Genomic DNA, 19,204 nt, shown 5'->3' on the forward strand with positions numbered 1-19,204 from the left:
GTGGGCATCCAGACAAAGAATTCCATACATGGACATCCAGACATGGACAGTGGGCATCCAGACAAAGAAATCTATTCATGGACATCTAGTCATAGACATTCACACGTGGGCGTCCAATTATAGAAATCCATGCATGGACATTAGACATTAGACATAGACATCCACACATGGACATCCACATAATTATAGACATCGACACACAGACATTCATGCATATACATTCACACATAGACGTCCATACATGGACATCTACACATAGACATCCACAAATGGACACCCACACACAGATATCTATATATGGACATCTATACATAGACATCCACACACGACCATCTACACAAAAATGTCCACAAATAGATATCCACAAATAGATATCCACACATGCTTTAGTGGTGGACTGGTGCAGATGTGTCCAGGGGTAAGATTCCTTTATATGGACCAGGATTTGTCCATCCCTCCACCAGACATTGAATGGTCTGGGTGTTTGTCTGACAGGATTTGTCCATCCCTCCACCAGACATTGACTGGAGGTCTGGGTGTTTGTCTGACAGGATTTGTCCATCCCTCCACCAGACATTGACTGGAGGTCTGGGTGTTTGTCTGACAGGACCTGTCCATCCCTCCACCAGACATTGACAGGAGGTCTGGGTGTTTGTCTGACAGGATTTGTCCGTCCCTCCACCAGACATTGACAGGAGGTCTGGGTGTTTCTCTGGCAGGATTTGTCCCTCCCTCCACCAGACATTGACTGGAGGTCTGGGTGTTTGACAGGACCTGTCCTTCCCTCCACCAGACATTGACAGGAGGTCTGGGTGTTTGTCTGACAGGATTTGTCCATCCCTCCACCAGACATTGACTGGAGGTCTGGGTGTTTGACAGGACCTGTCCTTCCCTCCACCAGACATTGACAGGAGGTCTGGGTGTTTGTCTGACAGGATTTGTCCATCCCTCCACCAGACATTGACTGGAGGTCTGGGTGTTTGTCTGGCAGGATTTGTCCCTCCCTCCACCAGACATTGACTGGAGGTCTGGGTGTTTGACAGGACCTGTCCTTCCCTCCACCAGACATTGACAGGAGGTCTGGGTGTTTGTCTGACAGGATTTGTCCATCCCTCCACCAGACATTGACTGGAGGTCTGGGTGTTTGACAGGACCTGTCCTTCCCTCCACCAGACATTGACAGGAGGTCTGGGTGTTTCTCTGACAGGATTTGTCCATCCCTCCACCAGACATTGACAGGAGGTCTGGGTGTTTGTCTGACAGGATTTGTCCGTCCCTCCACTGGACATTGAATGGTCTGGGTGTTTGACTGACAGGATTTGTCCGTCCCTCCACTGGACATTGAATGGTCTGGGTGTTTGTCTGAAAGGACCTGTCCATCACTCCACCAGACATTGACTGGAGGTCTGGGTGTTTGTCTGACAGGATTTGTCCGTCCCTCCACTGGACATTGAATGGTCTGGGTGTTTGTCTGAAAGGACCTGTCCATCACTCCACCAGACATTGACTGGAGGTCTGGGTGTTTGTCTGACAGGACCTGTCCATCCCTCCACCAGACATTGACTGGAGGTCTGGGTGTTTGACAGGACCTGTCCATCCCTCCACCAGACATTGACTGGAGGTCTGGGTGTTTGTCTGACAGGTTTTGTCCGTCCCTCCACCAGACATTGACTGGAGGTCTGGGTGTTTGACAGGACCTGTCGATCCCTCCACCAGACATTGACTGGAGGTCTGGGTGTTTGTCTGACATGACCTGTCCTTCCCTCCACCAGACATTGACTGGAGGTCTGGGTGTTTGTCTGACAGGACCTGTCCATCCCTCCACCAGACATTGACTGGAGGTCTGGGTGTTTGTCTGACAGGATTTGTCCGTCCCTCCACCAGACATTGAATGGTCTGGATGTTTGTCTGACAAGATTTGTCCATCCCTCCACCAGACATTGACTGGAGGTCTGGGTGTTTGACAGGACCTGTCGATCCCTCCACCAGACATTGACTGGAGGTCTGGGTGTTTGTCTGACAGGATTTGTCCATCCCTCCACCAGACATTGACTGGAGGTCTGGGTGTTTGTCTGACAGGACCTGTCCATCACTCCACCAGACATTGACTGGAGGTCTGGGTGTTTGTCTGACAGGATTTGTCCGTCCCTCCACTGGACATTGAATGGTCTGGGTGTTTGTCTGACAAGATTTGTCCATCCCTCCACCGGACATTGACTGGAGGTCTGGGTGTTTGTCTGACAGGATTTGTCCATCCCTCCACCAGACATTGACTGGAGGTCTGGGTGTTTGTCTGACAGGACCTGTCCATCCCTCCACCAGACATTGACTGGAGGTCTGGGTGTTTGACAGGACCTGTCCTTCCCTCCACCAGACATTGGCAGGAGGTCTGGGTGTTTGTCTGACAGGATTTGTCCATCCCTCCACCAGACATTGAATGGTCTGGGTGTTTGTCTGAAAGGACCTGTCCTTCCCTCCACCAGACATTGACAGGAGGTCTGGGTGTTTGACAGGACCTGTCCTTCCCTCCACCAGACATTGACAGGAGGTCTGGGTGTTTGACAGGACCTGTCCTTCCCTCCACCAGACATTGACTGGAGGTCTGGGTGTTTGACAGGACCTGTCCTTCCCTCCACCAGACATTGACAAGCGGTCTGGGTGTTTGACAGGACCTGTCCTTCCCTCCACCAGACATTGACAGGAGGTCTGGGTGTTTGACAGGACCTGTCCATCCCTCCACCAGACATTGACTGGAGGTCTGGGTGTTTGACAGGACCTGTCCTTCCCTCCACCAGACATTGACTGGAGGTCTGGGTGTTTGACAGGACCTGTCCTTCCCTCCACCAGACATTGACAGGAGGTCTGGGTGTTTGACAGGACCTGTTCTTCCCTCCACCAGACATTGACAGGAGGTCTGGGTGTTTGTCTGACAGGACCTGTCCTTCCCTCCACCAGACATTGACAGGAGGTCTGGGTGTTTGTCTGACAGGACCTGTCCATCCCTCCACCAGACATTGAATGGTCTGGGTGTTTGTCTGACAAGATTTGTCCATCCCTCCACCAGACATTGAATGGAGGTCTGGGTGTTTGTCTGACAGGATTTGTCCATCCCTCCACCAGACATTGACTGGAGGTCTGGGTGTTTGACAGGATTTGTCCATCCCTCCACCAGACATTGAATGGTCTGGGTGTTTGTCTGACAGGACCTGTCCATCCCTCCACCAGACATTGAATGGTCTGGGTGTTTGTCTGAGACGATAAGCGGCGGTCCTACGGGCAGCATGCTCATAGCGCACGTAAAAGAACCTATGGCAACAAAGGGGTTGCTTTGTAGAAAAAAATACCCACTTTGACAGAAAAATAAATACACTTGCTGACAAGGGGGACATTTTTTTAAAAGGCAAAGCCTCCAAGACTCACTTGTGCTTCGCGCTTTATCCAGTAGAGGAATCATGAGGGGCACCAAAAAAAAAGATTTGAAAAATCGCTGAAAAGTGCTCTGTATTAAATATGATATATGAAATAAGCTTGGAAGAAAAAATCAATTAAAAAAAAAAAGGCACGCGAGCAGGATCGAACCATGCAAGTTCAGTTCCGAAGCAAGCAGACTAATCCCCACTGCTGCAGCGCATCTGACGTCATTTGTCTCAATTTAATACTTAAAGCAATGTTGACGCTTTCTTCGTGCGATAAGTAGATGTTATTGTAGTGGACGTAATAACGCCGTTTAAATAATATTTTTTGTGTGTTTTATTATATCTCGATTATTCTTTTATTTCGGCGGTAAAGGAGGCTTTGCTATCCCTTGAAGCACAAAGCAATACGTTAGATCTCTAGATCTGCACGAACCAGTCTAGGCCTACAACGAGCTGAAAGAGACGATCCATTCAATTTTTCTTTTATGTTCATTCCAGTTAATTCAGTGTCCACTTTGGAATATTTATATGTAGTCAACTCGTCGAAGGTGTAGAGTATCGCTGCATGTGTTCTTTCCAGAATTTGTATTTCTTTCCTTTTAACAAGAAAAACGAGGTTATGTCGTCTTCGAATACAACCTACCTTCTAGTATGCCGGACTCAGTGGGAAGCGGTTTTTAGAATTTTCGGATTTCCGAACGAACCTCAACGAAATAAACTGTTAATGATTCGGAAATACAGCTTAATTCGGGAGACTTACAACCTGTTATTGGTATGACTGTGGAGTTGGGCTTTTTTCGTTTTGTTTTGTTTTTGTTTTTTTTAATTTTTCTTGTGTTTTTTTGTCATACTATGTTAAAGTCAAATCTGGTATTGGCAGACAAAGTATTTCCAGAGAAAATGGCAATGTTAAAGTTTAACACACGCACACAGAGAGAGAGAGACAGAGACAGAGAGAGAGAGGGAGAGAGAGAACCGAACACCGGGTTGAAACATAGACTCACATTGTTTACACAAGTGAGTCAAAAAAAAAAGGTTGACGCTGCACTTTAGGGACGCGTTCTCATCGGGGAGAACAGCCAGAATTTCACACAGAGAAATTTGTCGTGACAAAAAAGTAACACAATACACAATATCCACGCTTTAACAGTCACATGTTGACACCTGCACATGGACAATCACATATGGATATCAACATTATGGACTCTGGGCAATCATTCCACATCTGAATTCCCGTTCATGGATATCCACACATGGACATGTACACATGGACTTGAACACCCAGTCATGGATATGAACAAATGGACCGCCCACTGAAGGACCACCTGGACACGGCATACAGACACACACCGAAACACTCACTTCAGCATGGCCAGACAGAGAAAGGAATTGTGGGTAGGGGGGTGGAGGTTGGATGGGAGGAAGGGGGTCAGGAGGGGATGTCCAACTTTCCATGGCGGGTACCCCCAGACACTCACTTCCATCTTCCACCCCATGCATGGACACTACTTCCGGAATCGTCAGGAAACTATCAATGTCAGGTCGCCACGTGTGCTATGTACCAGAGAAGAACTGTACCGCTACGAAGTCAGTTCAGTGTATTTTATTGTAAATCATACAGAGAGTGTATTTCATTCTTTTTTTCTTTTTCTTTTTTTCTTCCGTTCTGGTTCAATTTCTTTTTCTTTTTGTTTCATCTATCACATTTCCAGTAACAATTCTTAATTTTCTCTCACATCTAACACATTCTTTGATAAGAATCGCATTGGTTGCAAATTGCATACGACGATTTGAGAGAAAACTGAGAACACTTTGGTAATCATGGAAACGAATGATTTTGCGTGAATCTGGTTTGGTTACATCCATTGTTTAATCCATGTGTGGGTGGGGTGAGAGAGAGAGAGAGAGAGAGAGAGAGAGAGAGAGAGAAAGTGAGTGAGTGAGTGAGACAGAGACTGAGACTGAGACAGAAACAGAGACGAGAGGGTGGGAGGGAGAGAGGGAGAGAGAGAAAGAACTGAAGCGAAATAGAAACCCATTGCGCAGAAATTGTGTATTGACAGTTTAATTCATAGAAACGTTCTATCGCACGACCATGGAACGTGAAATGACCTGGTTCCTTTTGGAAAGCGTGGTGCTGCCAGCCACAAGATAACAACACTGGCCATTAACAACAACAACAACAACAACGTCCGGGATGCGCCTGCGCGTCCACACTAACAGGGAAGGAGGGGGAGAAACAACACTAATGTAGCCACCACCATCACCACCACCACCACCGCTAGAACAGTCCCCCAAAATGGCCTTCACCCCAAAGCGGGTCAGGGCACCTGCCGGGCTGTAGGGTGGGCACACACGCACCCCACAGGCACCGACTCCCGCCCCCACCGGAAGTGCAGCTGCCCGTCCTGGCAGACCTCCCGGATGACGGCCACGCGGTGGTACAGCGGCACGCACGTGTACAGGTTGCCGGACCCCGTGTACTCCGACGCCTGGCAGTGGCCGCACATGCAGCGCGCGAACCACAGCAGGCGCGGGAAGCGGTCGGTGCGGTAGTTCTGCTCCAGCGTCCAAGGGCACATGGACTGCTGCTCCAGCCCGGGGAGGCTCGGGTAGCCGCCAGGGCGGAAGGTGGGGCAGACCCCGGTGAGGTTGTGGTTGTCCCTCATCCAGATCTGCTGCAGGGCCAGGCGCCCCGGGTCCAGCTCCTCAGTGGTCTGCAGCTCGTTCAGCATCTCCGTCAACCGTCGCTGCTCCGAGTTCATGACGCACATGGAGCTGCCCTCCGCCCCGCCTGAAGCCCGCCTCCTTCTCTCGCCCTGGCCGCTGTGCTGGTGGGGAGGTGAAGCCTGCAGCCAGGACGCCAACCACGAGGCACGAGCGGAGGAGGAGGAGGAGGGGCCAGCCAACAGGTGCTCTGCTGAGGGTGGTAGGGGGCTGCTGGTGCAGGTCGAGGAGGAGGAGCAGGAGGAGGAGGAGGAGGAGGAAGGTGAGTCGCTGAGTAGAGAGCTGTGGTACATCAGCAACGTCACCAGCACTGGCAGGAAGCCGGCGCTCGGAAGCTGGAACAGTGGGGGAAGAAGAACGTACTGTTATCAATAACCCCTTGGCTGATACACTTCGGTTTAATAGATAGATAGATAGATAGATAGATGTCTGTATGACATGCATTTGAAATGCAGTCGGTGGTTTTCGTGTACACTTTAAGCAGTGAACTTGTTTTTGCCAAACAAAATAATGTCGTCCTAACAGGAAGAAGTCCAAATGAAGAATGGTGACTTAACAACCTGATGAGAGAGCTGTCCAGTGGGGTGACAGCCTTTCACTGCTGAGCGTTCTGGCCAGCAGCAGTGAAGAAGGGGACATCACTTCACCTCTTCTGTTCTGTTGTGGGGCCTCCATCCTCATATTTCATTCCACTTTTCTTGGATTTTTTATTATTCTTTTTTTTTTCTTGTCTTTTTTCTGTCATTTCACCTTATAACTCGAGAACAGTGCGAAGAGGTGGCTGTTACTGACATAACTTCGTTTTAAACAGGTACAGTGCATTGAGATATTTGTTACTGGTGTTATTTCGTCTTAAACAGGTACAGTGCATTGAGATATTTGTTACTGACGTTATTTCGTCTTAAACAGGTACAGTGCATTGAGATATTTGTTACTGATGTTATTTCGTCTTAAACAGGTACAGTGCGTTGAGATATTTGTTACTGATGTTATTTCGTCTTAAACAAATACAGTGCATTGAGATATTTGTTACTGATGTTATTTCGTTTTAAACAAATACAGTGCATTGAGATATTTGTTACTGATGTTATTTCGTTTTAAACAAATACAGTGCATTGAGATATTTGTTACTGATGTTATTTCGTCTTAAACAAATACAGTGCATTGAGATATTTGTTACTGACATAACTTCGTTTTAAACAAATACAGTGCATTGAGATATTTGTTACTGACATAACTTCGTTTTAAACAGGTACAGTGCATTGAGATATTTGTTACTGACATAACACACACACACACGCACACACGCATGCATGCATGCATGCATGCATAAATGATATGCAATAAGCATGCAGTTTCACAGATATGAAAGCACGATTAAATATACAAACGTACATGAGCATCAACACACACACACACACACACACACACACACACACACACACACACACACACACACACACACACACACACACACACACACGCACGCACACACACACATTACCCTGCACCCTACCCCCACCCCCCCACGCCCCCCTCCTCCACACACTCATTTCTAGGCTACATATCGCAGCTTCCACGGCACACACACACACACACACACACACACACACACACACACACACACACTCACACACACACTTAAAAGTACAAGCATACACACATACGCCCATACCCCCAACCCCCAATTAATTAATCAAATTAATATACGTGCTGTGTCTATCTCTGGTACCTATGGAGTTCACAGAGCCCATACACGATGCTATTCTCAGATGAAGTCTTTGCATTTTTCTCTCACAATAGCGGTCGATGCAAACATACTGACCGTGAAAACATCACAGCCAAAACTTCATTAGAAAAGCTTCGAGTTTCTGATTGCATGTAGCGTCGGGTTGGCGGCCTTGTAATTACCATAGGAAAGCGAGAGAGAGAGAGAGAGACAGAGAGAGAAAGCCAAGAACTCCCGAGACACAAGATTAGAGTTTCCCTCACTATCTGTTCAACAGAGCAAACCTGAAGATAGCTCGAACCTCACTGTTAACAACTCTGTACATAAACTATGCAAAATTTCATATAAAGCGTACGCCAGTCAAAGCTTTAAATTTCTCCTCCTTCCGATAAAACAGAGAGTTCTACACCACACATTGTGTCCGAAACCGTAAACATGCACTGAATTTCCATGAAATACCGACATGATTGCTGACGTAGAAAAAGAATGAATGGTGAGTACGAGAGTATGGCTAGTGCGACAGAAAGTCAAACGCACATTCTCATGTACTACTTAGTGTATTTAATACCACAAGCTTATTCAGATGATAAAGTATTCTGCATTTTGAAAACAATAACAGAATCAACGTGCCTCTCAGTATCAAACGGCGGCGTCAACACCTTTGCTGACACGACACTTGGAAGGGGTGGCAACCCACGAGGGATTCAAAAAGAGTCATGGCTGCTGAACACCACGCGACGTGTTGTCTGGTATCTCGTCTAAAGTTTGTATTGTATTGTATTGGATTGGACTGGATTGGATTGCTAATTGCTAATTTTGCTTAGAGTTAAGAATGTTCCCAACGCTAATTTTGCTTAGAGTTAAGAATGTTCCCAGCACTAAGTTTGCTTAGGGTTAAGAATGTTCCCAACGCTGAGTTTGCTTAGAGTTAAGAATGTTCCCAACACTGAGTTTGCTTAGAGTTAAGAATGTTCCCAACGCTGATTTTGCTTAGAGTTAAGAATGTTCCCAGCGCTAAGTTTGCTTAGAGTTAAGAATGTTCCCAGGGCTAAGTTTGCTTAGGGTTAAGAATGTTCCCAAAGCTAATTTTGCTTAGAGTTAAGAATGTTCCCAACGCTGAGTTTTCTTTGAGTTAAGAATGTTCCCAACGCTGAGTTTGCTTAGAGTTAAGAATGTTCCCAACGCTGAGTTTGCTTAGAGTTAAGAATGTTCCCAACACTGAGTTTGCTTAGAGTTAAGAATGTTCCCAACACTGAGTTTGCTTAGAGTTAAGAATGTTCCCAACACTGAGTTTGCTTAGAGTTAAGAATGTTCCCAACGCTAATTTTGCTTAGAGTTAAGAATGTTCCCAATACTAATTTTGCTTAGAGTTAAGAATGTTCCCAATTAAGTATATATGTATGTCTTTTTATCACAACAGAATTGTCTGTGTGAAATATGGAACTTACCGTGGAGTTAGGAACATTCTTAACGATAAGCAAACTTAGCGCTGCTATCTATGTTCGCTCATGCATGCAGCCCACCTCTGATCCATTTCTGGACACTCGCTTCTTAGTCATTCGGATGAGACGATAAACCGAGGTCCCGTGTGTAGCATGCACGTAGCACACGTAAAAGAACCCACGGCAACAAAAGGGTTGTCCCTGGCGAAATCATGAGAGAGACAGAGACAGAAAGAGAGAGAATACGACCATTTCCAACCATTTCCAATTAACAAATATAATCTAGCAATTTTGTGTGCCTTATTGATTCAAGCGACTGGTCGATCAAAAATTTGCTGACTTCTTTTTTTTTATTTCCTTGTTGTTTTCATATTTATATACGTCTGTTCTTTGTTTTGTTTTTGGACTTTAGCATCCTCAGCCAGTGCTATAGACACCTGATTCCTCTCTGCAGGGTTTTCTGCCCATCTTTTCCCACCTGTACCGAAAATAGCATGCAGCTAGGTTTTTTTGTTTTTGTTTTTTTTTTTTACTTTGACGACTGAGCACCTATGGGGTACTAAGTGTTCTTTTTTTTCTTTTTTTTTAAATAAATAAATAATACTCACCCGGAAAAGTCTTTGCCCGCAAGCTGATGAGTATTACCATACACCTACCCAGCAAGGCAAGACAAATTGTGTATTTCTTGTGCCCGCCCTGGGGGCATTGAAACGGAAAATGAGCAAACAATCACAGCGGTGTAACAAGAGAAGAGTTCTTCCCCAGCTAAATTCGATCCCTGGGTAAAATCCAGATTTAAGAAGGGGCGGAAAATAAGCAAACAATCACAGCGGTGTAACAAGAGAAGAGTTCTTCCCCAGCTAAATTCGATCCCTAGGTAAAATCCAGATTTAAGAAGGGGGGGGGGGGGGGAATAAGCAACCACAGCGGTGTAACAAGAGAAGAGTTCTTCCCCAGCTAAATTCGATCCCTAGGTAAAATCCAGATTTAAGAAGGGGAATGACCATCTTCCCTTGCTTTCTGTGAATTTTCATATAGTCTCTTTTTATATTCATTACTATCCTTCTTTTCATTTAATTTCCTCTCTCTCTCTCTCTCTCTCTCTCTCTCTCTCTCTCCCCTCTCTCTCTCTCCCTCTCTCTCTCTCCTCCCCTTTCTCAATCTCTCTCTCTCTCTCTCTCTCTCTCTCTCTCTCTCTCTCTCTCTCTCTCCCCTCTCTCCCCCCCTCATCCCCCCCTCATTCTCTCATGTCGTTTGGTCATTTTTTTTCTTTTACTTTCTTTCTCATACAAATCGATTGACTTGTTAAGAAATCATTGACTTATTTTCGGAGTTCTTAGTATATTACCTCTTTTACATGACAGACAGAAAGTCACACAGACACACACACACACACACACACACACACACACACACACACACACACACACACACAGAGAGAGAGAGAGAGAGAGAGAGAGAAGCAAGCAAATTAAAAGAGAGAAATAACAAACACATATACAGACAGTATTAAAAGCCCGGATATAAAGTGTGGAAATTGTAAAGACTATTTTTAAACATGTTAACTTTTGAATTAGCAAATCTCACAGCCTTGTGCAATTCTAATTCTAATTTGCAGTCCCATAACCGTTTCTGATATATATTTTTTGAAAACGTCACCAAAAAAAAAGATATATATATATATATATAATAAGAACAAAGGCATCATACGAAAAGTACCTCTGCGTCTTCCGCTGTTGATCACTTCTACTTCTAGTGCTGATTTGTTTATGAAAATAAGAAAATAACACGGAACTGCATGGGTCTCCTTGTCTTACTCCTGTCGTACAAATGACACAGTCTGTAAAACTAGATGTACATCGGATCATGCATGCTTTCCAGTACACTGATACATTTACCTTTAACGCCGTTTTGAAAGATAACAAGCCAAAATCTATATTGATTCATGGAATCAAACGTCTTTTCGAAGTCAATGAAAGCTGCATAAGGTTTACTTGGATCAAAGGAAAATTTTGTAAATGCGAGCAGAGAAAACATGTGATCAATCGAGTATCCTTTTTTGAAGCCTGCTTGATGCTAATCAATGATAGTGGTTCGTCCGTCGGGATCGACGAGGACCATCTAGTCAGCCTGGGGGTGGGTGGGTTGGGCTCTGTGGGTGCGCAGATGACTGGTCAGGCCAATCCGCGCCCGGAGGGTTCTGACGCAGTGTGGACAGGGGATGGTGGCGGCTGTCGGGGACTTGCTGGCACTGCTTTTCCTGGCCTGTCTGCGTTGCTCTGCTGCAGCGATTCTGTTGGCCTCACAGGATTTGGCGCCTTTGTGGACAGCTGAACGCCACTTTGGTATGTCCTTTGCATTCAGCTCCCATGTGTCGTGGCTGATGTTGAAGGCCTTCAGAGAAGCTTTCAGAGTGTCTTTGAAGCGCTTCTTTTGGCCTCCATGGGAGCGCTTGCCATGTTGGAGTTCGCCGTACAGCAGTTTCTTGGGAAACCGGTGGTCTGGCATGCGAACTACATGGCCTGCCCTAATCAATGATATTATCATCCTAAACCCAGTTTCGTAATCAATTATTAATGATATACGGCTTACGTTCTGAATCAAAAAATGTCTCTGTTACTATTTTTGGTGATCATGCGTGTGCGTTCGAGAGAGAGAGTCGTACATACGAATAGGCAAAAACAGAGGGCTAGAAAGATAATTTCGTGTCAGATAGACAGTGAAAAGGCAATAGTATCAGTAGCTCAAGGAGGCGTCACTGCGTTCGGTCAAATCCATATATGCCAAGCAGGTGCCTGACCAGCAGCGTAACCCAACGCGCTTAGTCAGGCCCCGAGAAAAAATAAAGAAATAAAGGCAACAGAGATAAACAAGAGAGAGACAGTACAGCCAGTTATTGTTTTTGAGGGAACAGGATCAGGAAAGCTAGTCAAACAAGTCATCAAGAACGGGAATCATGATAAAAGGCGTCGATTAGAGTGTGAAACAAAAATTTGATATTTACCAAGATCATGCAGCAAATTTTCATCTTTGATCAATTTTCAACTCTGAAATCGATTCAAGAAAGGATGGATCGTTCATTTTATTTTCGGAATATATTTCTGACAAAAATCGTTTGGTACTTGAGAAAACAGGGAGGCTCGGAGAAATAGAAGATTCAACAACAAAGAGAAGTAACTCTCTCCATTTACAAGGTACACAACTTCGAGTCAATGCTGCTTATTCGGCTAGCACACAGATCAATAAACAGTACACAGGAACAAACCCAGACACTACCTCGACATGAAAGAATAGTGAGTCAAAAGTCCATCGTATCTTTATTCTGTTTTGTGCTTATGTTCTGTAAGCATATTCAGGACTAAAAGGCGATGCTAATCTTGAATAAAAACTCATTTCTGTTCGCATAATCTTCTGTCACAGCTGCTGTTTGCATATTCTTCTGTCATTGCTGCTGTGCGCACATGTCAAATGATCGGTATAAAGATAGGCCCGGCGCTTCTTTTTTTTTTGAAGGAGTGTCTGGGTTTGTTCCTATGTACATTTTATTTACCCGTGTTCTAGTTGAATCGGTAGCATAAGCTGTATCAACTTGAAGTTGTCTGATTTTTAAACGGAGAGAGTTACTTCTCTTTATTCTCGTGTAATCGTAAGTAAATGCATATCTTTTCTGTTATGACGCTTTAATGTTTTGATATTTTATTGTCATTACTTGCAAGGGTCTGTAGACAAGGGGGTGACCAGGTCGTGTCTTATATCACCACAAGAAAATTACAACACACTCTGCTTGTGCTAGCAGTACCAGAATCTTGCATCTAAATACCCCACGCTGACAAATTATATTCACAATACTTTCAACAAAACAAACAAAACAAAACAAAAATATCATATCAAAACAGAAGAAATACAGTTAAACTAGATAATCCATTGTTTTAGCAGTGGTCTACAGTATACAATCTACTTCACTTTTATAACACTTAAAATAAATCTGACATGTATATGCATATGTGGGTGTATGTGTGAGTGTGTGTCTCCATGTTTTACATTTATTTGCTTATTTATCATCATTGTTGTCTTTTTTATTTTTTTATTTATTATTACTACTACTACTACTACTACTTTTTTATATTATAATTATTATTTATTTATTTAGGTACGCTTATAGTTGACTTCATCAAGTTTTTGCGCCTTATACATATTATTAGTAGTGGTAGGAGGTGTTTTTTTTTTATGTATTTATATATTATTTATTCACCCCTTTCTTTTCTTTCTTTTTTCTCAAGGCCTGACTAAGCGCGTTGGGTTACGCTGCTGGTCAGGCATCTGCTTGGCAGATGTGGTGTAGCGTATATGGATTTGTCCGAACGCAGTGACGCCTCCTTGAGCTACTGAAACTGAAACTGAAACTAAAATAAATATTGCACATGTCTATCTTCTTCCTAAAGTCTAAAATTGATATGATTGATTAAACTTTGTCTTATGTTTTTCTGCTACTCAGCAATAAATGTTGCTACTGACTGTAATACAAGTTCATCATCTGACAGTGACGTGGAAACAATGTCGTGTCATTGCTACGTCTGATTAAAAATGCACCGTTTTGTCTCACTTTATCATATGATTTGCATTGAAATAGAAAATGTTTTTCATCATCAATACTGGATGAACACAAAAGACATGGCGATTCTGTAGACATTCTAGGTTAAAAAAAATAAAATAAATAAAATAAAAAGATAAATTGTTCGCATTGTAACCAAGTGTCCTGAGCCGAAATCTCTCAAAATTCAGTATCCCATTTGTTTCAAATGAATGTAAAATAGTTTCATTTTTATCTATGTCCAGCGAGAGCAGGGGATCGAGCGAACGAGAGAGAGAGAGAGGCAGAGTCGAAACGAAATTTTATTTGACTTGGGAAATGATATAAGTAAATGTACATTTCTTTTTTTTACCAGCCCTGGGGAGAGACAAGAGACAGAGTCAGACAGAGACAGAGACAAACTAAATGAACGACACGAAACGAAACTTCATCAAACCAGGGAAATAAAATGAGGAAATGAACATATATTTTTTCAATGAGACAGGCAGAGACAGAGACAGAGACACGGACACAGAGACACGGACAGACAGACAGACAGACTGACAGACAGACAGACATAGATCGAAAAGGAGAAAGTCTGTGTTGACATTTCGACTCAGAACACACGAAGCGGGGATAGATCACACGCCCACTCGTTCTCAACGCGGAAGTTCTTTTCAAAGGTCTCGTTTCTGACCAATACAAGAACTGCTTCAAAGACCTCCTCCCCCCATTGTCCTGTTTGGTCTTCTGCACCCTTTGACGGCATTTGAGGAACGAAAATATCATGCACCACACACAAAACAATGAAACAAACGAGTAAAAGCCTGTTGCCCTGACACGAAAGAAGGTTTTAAATGGAACGGATAGGGCAGACAGAGACAGAGACAGACAGACAGACAGAGAGAGAGAGAGAGATTAGAACCGAGGGAGGGACGAATGGAGAGAAAAGCGAAATGGAGAAAAAAAAAGCCCAGCGCGGGAATAGAAGAGAGTGCTTGAGAAGAGGAGACCAATATGTTTTATTGTCCATTCACACGCACACAGAATCGGGTGGTTCATTCATTTATAGACCATGGTGCCGTATGAAGCGGCATGTGTACAAGATTATAATTATTACAGAAGCAGAAATGGATAAATGCATCCATTGGGGGGGTATTTTGCCGTATGAAGCGGCATGTGTACAAGATTATAATTATTACAGAAGCAGAAATGGATAAATGCATCCATTGGGGGGGGGGGGGGGGGGGGGTATTTTGCCGTATGAAGCGGCATGTGTACAAGATTATAATTATTACAGAAGCAGAAATGGATAAATGCATCCATTGGGGGGGGGGGGGGGTATTTTGCGACATATCATACACATACATAGAGAGCAACATAAAAAGAAATTAAGAATAACGTAAACAGAAATCGTAAGAATATAGTGCACAAACACTCATGTGTTCAAAGAACGTTTCGCAGAAGATTTATGGGGAGAAAAAATTGAATGGCTCGTTTTCCTTTTTTTCCAGCACTTGGCATGTCCCCCAGATCTGAAGTTTCAGTTTCAGTAGCTCAAGGAGGCGTCACTGCGTTCGGACAAATCCATATACGCTACACCACATCTGCCAAGCAGATGCCTGACCAGCAGCGTAACCCAACGCGCTTAGTCAGGCCTTGAGAAAAATGAACACCTCCTACACAGCAATGAAGCGCTGGTGATAAATCCGCGGCGACAACCGTCTAGCTCATCCAGCGGCCATGGGGGTTCCGGCAGACCATGCAATGTTTTTAAAAGCGAATATGTGAAATGCTTTTATTTGAGAACATATGTTTATTACTCTTGTTTAATCAAGTAATCCGTGTGTGTGGGGTGGGTGAGGGGTGGGTGGGTGCGGGTGTGTGCTGATTATCTGGTTGCGGTTTTCCGCAATTTATCTTTATTCTTATTTTATCTGTCTATTATAATCAATGTGCAGTATAGTAGGCTATGTTTATAATTATATTCAAATAATGTTTCTTAATTCTTTCTGTTTTTACATTAAGAATACTAGTTATTACCTGCAGTGTGTGGATGGATGTATGTATGAAACGGTGTATGTGATATTTTTTACATTTGTATCTTCGTAATATTCGTAAAAGCTGTTGTTGACTTTTACAGTTATGGTCCCCATGTTGTTTACTTGTCTATGTTGTGATAATGCACCTGACAAAATTTCTCCAGTTGGAGATAATGAAGTTATTCTTATCTTATCTTATCTTCCTTGCACGCCTTTGCCCAGGGCGGCCTTCAGCTGGAAAAAAGCTGGGCTGCTCGCCACCTTCGCTTGCGAGCATCTTGCGGATGTCTGTATAGCGAGCTCCGCCATGATTTCCCAAGAGGTCGATAGCCCGAGCTACCTGGGGAACGGTCAAACGGCAACAGTTCTCTTGACTGTTACTTTTGGGCGCCATCTTGAACGGCGGCCGTGGGGGAGACTGAAGAGCGGGTTGGGTTTGTGAGTTGGTCAAATATCTGCTCACCTTAAAAAAAAACACTAAACACATGTGGAGTAGTATACATGGATCAAAATGCATTTCTTGATAAAGTCAAAAGAAACTAAACCAAAGACATCGTTAAATTTCTGGTTATCTTGGAGTGTATGTGTGTGTGTGTGATTGTGTGTGTGTGAGAGAGAGAGAGAGAGAATGCAGAGTGGTGAACAAAATGAACATTTCGGTACCATAATCCACAAGTCCATTACAAGTATTGTTCTAATGTCAAGTGTATATGCTTTAGTAACCTGACAATTGAGCATATAATGTTTCACTGTAGCTTGATGAAGCCTTTTGTACACGAAAGTGTGTCTTCATAAGTGACTGAGAACGTTGATGTTTTTGACTTTTTGCATTCATTATCAGTTGTTTCGCTTGTCAGTTTAACGACTTCTCTTTTAAGAAGTCCTTTAAGTAACTTCCTGTAACTGTATTTAGAGGGGGGGGGGGGTTGTTTGTTTTTTTGTTTTGTTTTTCTTCCAAATTTCACCCACATTTTTACCCTCATTTGCCCAGTTTCCCCCAACCCTCCATTCATCCACATCTCCCACCCCTTCTAACCGATAATATTCAGATGTATTCATAAATACTTTAACAAAATGTCTTCAATCACTGATATGTGTGACGGGACATTAAACAAAAAACAACAACAACAACATCCATTACAATGTGTGGACAAAGGTTGCCTCCGATTCTTCTCCAGATGTTAATAATCTTCTCGTGTTGTTTCTGTTTTACATGTGACAGTGACTGGCATTGCCTAAGCCTCCTGATGATGCAACGTCGAGTGTCGAAACAAGAGTCTGATCACAAACAGAACTGCCTGGACAGGAGATATACATTATATTAAAAGGCAAAAGGTTGTGAGGTGAGGGAGAGAAGAAAACGCGGAAATACACGATGTGTGTGTGTGCGTGTGTGTGTGTGTGTGCGCGCGCCCGCGCGTGTGTGTGTGTGTGTGTGTGTGTCTGTCTCTGAGTATGTGTCTGTGTTTAAGGGTGGTAAGGAATGGAGAGAAATGAAGGGGTACAGGAGAGAGATGGTGGTATTCGTTCGTTCTTTAGTTTAACGTCTTTTCACTGTGAGTGATGTTAGACGAGGGTAGGAAAAAAATCGAGGGGGGGTGGGGAAAATGACTTTGTATGTATGCGAGTAAGTGAAAGTGTGTGCGCTTGCGTGTGCTTGCGTGTGCGCGCGAGTGCGCGCGCGCGCGTGTGTGTGTGTGTTACATATAGAAAACGATTGATTTAAGTTTTGTTGTTGTTTTTTTCTTAATTAAAATTTTTTAAAAAAAGAAAAGCATAACAATATAACATCTTTCTAATGAAATACTAACAACTATAACAGCGAACCAACTGGACTATTCAACAAGGATTTTTAAAAGTCATGCATTAGCAATGGACTGCTGAAGATTGTCAACACTGAAGATGATTTCAGTTCAGGGATGTGAGACTTTAACATTTGGCAAGTTAGTTTTTGATCGGCTGTTATGTGAGCACCACAGATGCAAGAAACATTACCGACGTACTTGGTCTTAAAACAATTCATTTTCCATCTGCAGATTAGAGAAATGATTCGCCTCTTATGAAGATCATTTTGGTATTGTTTTCCCATGAAACCATACATTTTCTTTGTGTATTTTTATTTAACTCCGAGTAACAGGTGTATTTTTCTTCAAGCTGAAATTTTGACCATTGGACTTTTCCTACGATGTTGTAACATTCCTGTAGTGAAAGCGAAATATTGAAATCTAACTCCTTCATGGAACTTGTATCTCCTTTTTGTAGCCAAAATGTCAACTTTTTCATTATGGTAAAAACCGCAACGAGAAGGTGGGTCTATGAAGACACATGTACATAGACCCCAGTGCAGCAGCCTCTTCCTACCCTTGTTGGTACCCTGTCGGTTTTTTATCCGGGGTCAATTGAATTTGGCTCGTCCTGATTAACCTAGAGGTTTCTCCGGACCCTGTACGCAGACCCCTGATGAAGAAGCCCATTCATTTTGTGCCCAAATTGGGATTTTTACTTCGGGGTCTTCTTCTTCTTCTTCTTCTGCGTTCACTCGTATGCACACGAGTGGGCTTTTACGTGAATGACCGTTTTTTACCCCGCCATGTAGGCAGCCATACTCCGTTTTCGGGGGTGTGCATGCTGGGTATGTTCTTGTTTCCATAACCCACCGAATGCTGACATGGATTACAGGATCTTTAACGTGCGTATTTGATCTTCTGCTTGCATATACACACGAAGGGGGTTCAGGCACTAGCAGGTCTACCACATATGTTGACCTGGGAGATCGTAAAAATCTCCACCTTTTACCCACCAGGCGCCGTCACCGTCACCGTGATTCGAACCCGGGACCCTCAGATTGACAGTCCAACGCTTTAACCACTCGGCTATTGGGCCCGTCGTCTCCGGGGTCAAATCTGACCACTTCTGATTAACACAGGGTGTTTACGGAAAAACCCGGAATGACACACAGGGGTGAAGTTGGCCTTGAAGAACTACCTTCCCCTTCTCGAGATTCGCTAGTTGGATTTTAGATTCCTATAGATATGGGGGCCAGCTTGAAAGACTCCCGAGGGTAAATTTGGTCCGGGTAGAACTGTCCTGCCCCCTTCATGTGTGTGGAGTGATGGCCTAGAGGTAACGCGTCCGCCTAGGAAGCGAGAGAATCTGAGCGCGCTGGTTCGAATCACGGCTCAGCCGCCAATATTTTCTCCCCCTCCACTAGACCTTGAGTGGTGGTCTGGACGCTAGTCATTCGGATGAGACGATAAACCGAGGTCCCGTGTGCAGCA

The 19,204-nt window shown here is 43.9% G+C and overlaps 1 protein-coding gene across 1 annotated transcript in view; it reads right to left on the bottom strand.

Annotated features, from left to right (window-relative positions):
• Positions 1-3,184: 3,184 nt before the first annotated feature.
• LOC143274785 (uncharacterized) overlaps positions 3,185-19,204 on the bottom strand; it is a 30,104-nt gene continuing 14,084 nt past the window's right edge. The window contains exon 2 of the mRNA XM_076578712.1: positions 3,185-6,478. Coding sequence (XP_076434827.1) covers positions 5,738-6,478 — 741 coding nt within the window. The 3' untranslated portion in view covers positions 3,185-5,737. The remainder of the gene's footprint in view (positions 6,479-19,204) is intronic.

This window comes from Babylonia areolata, chromosome 29 (genome assembly GCF_041734735.1).
Source record: "Babylonia areolata isolate BAREFJ2019XMU chromosome 29, ASM4173473v1, whole genome shotgun sequence".
Lineage (NCBI taxonomy): Eukaryota > Metazoa > Mollusca > Gastropoda > Neogastropoda > Buccinidae > Babylonia > Babylonia areolata.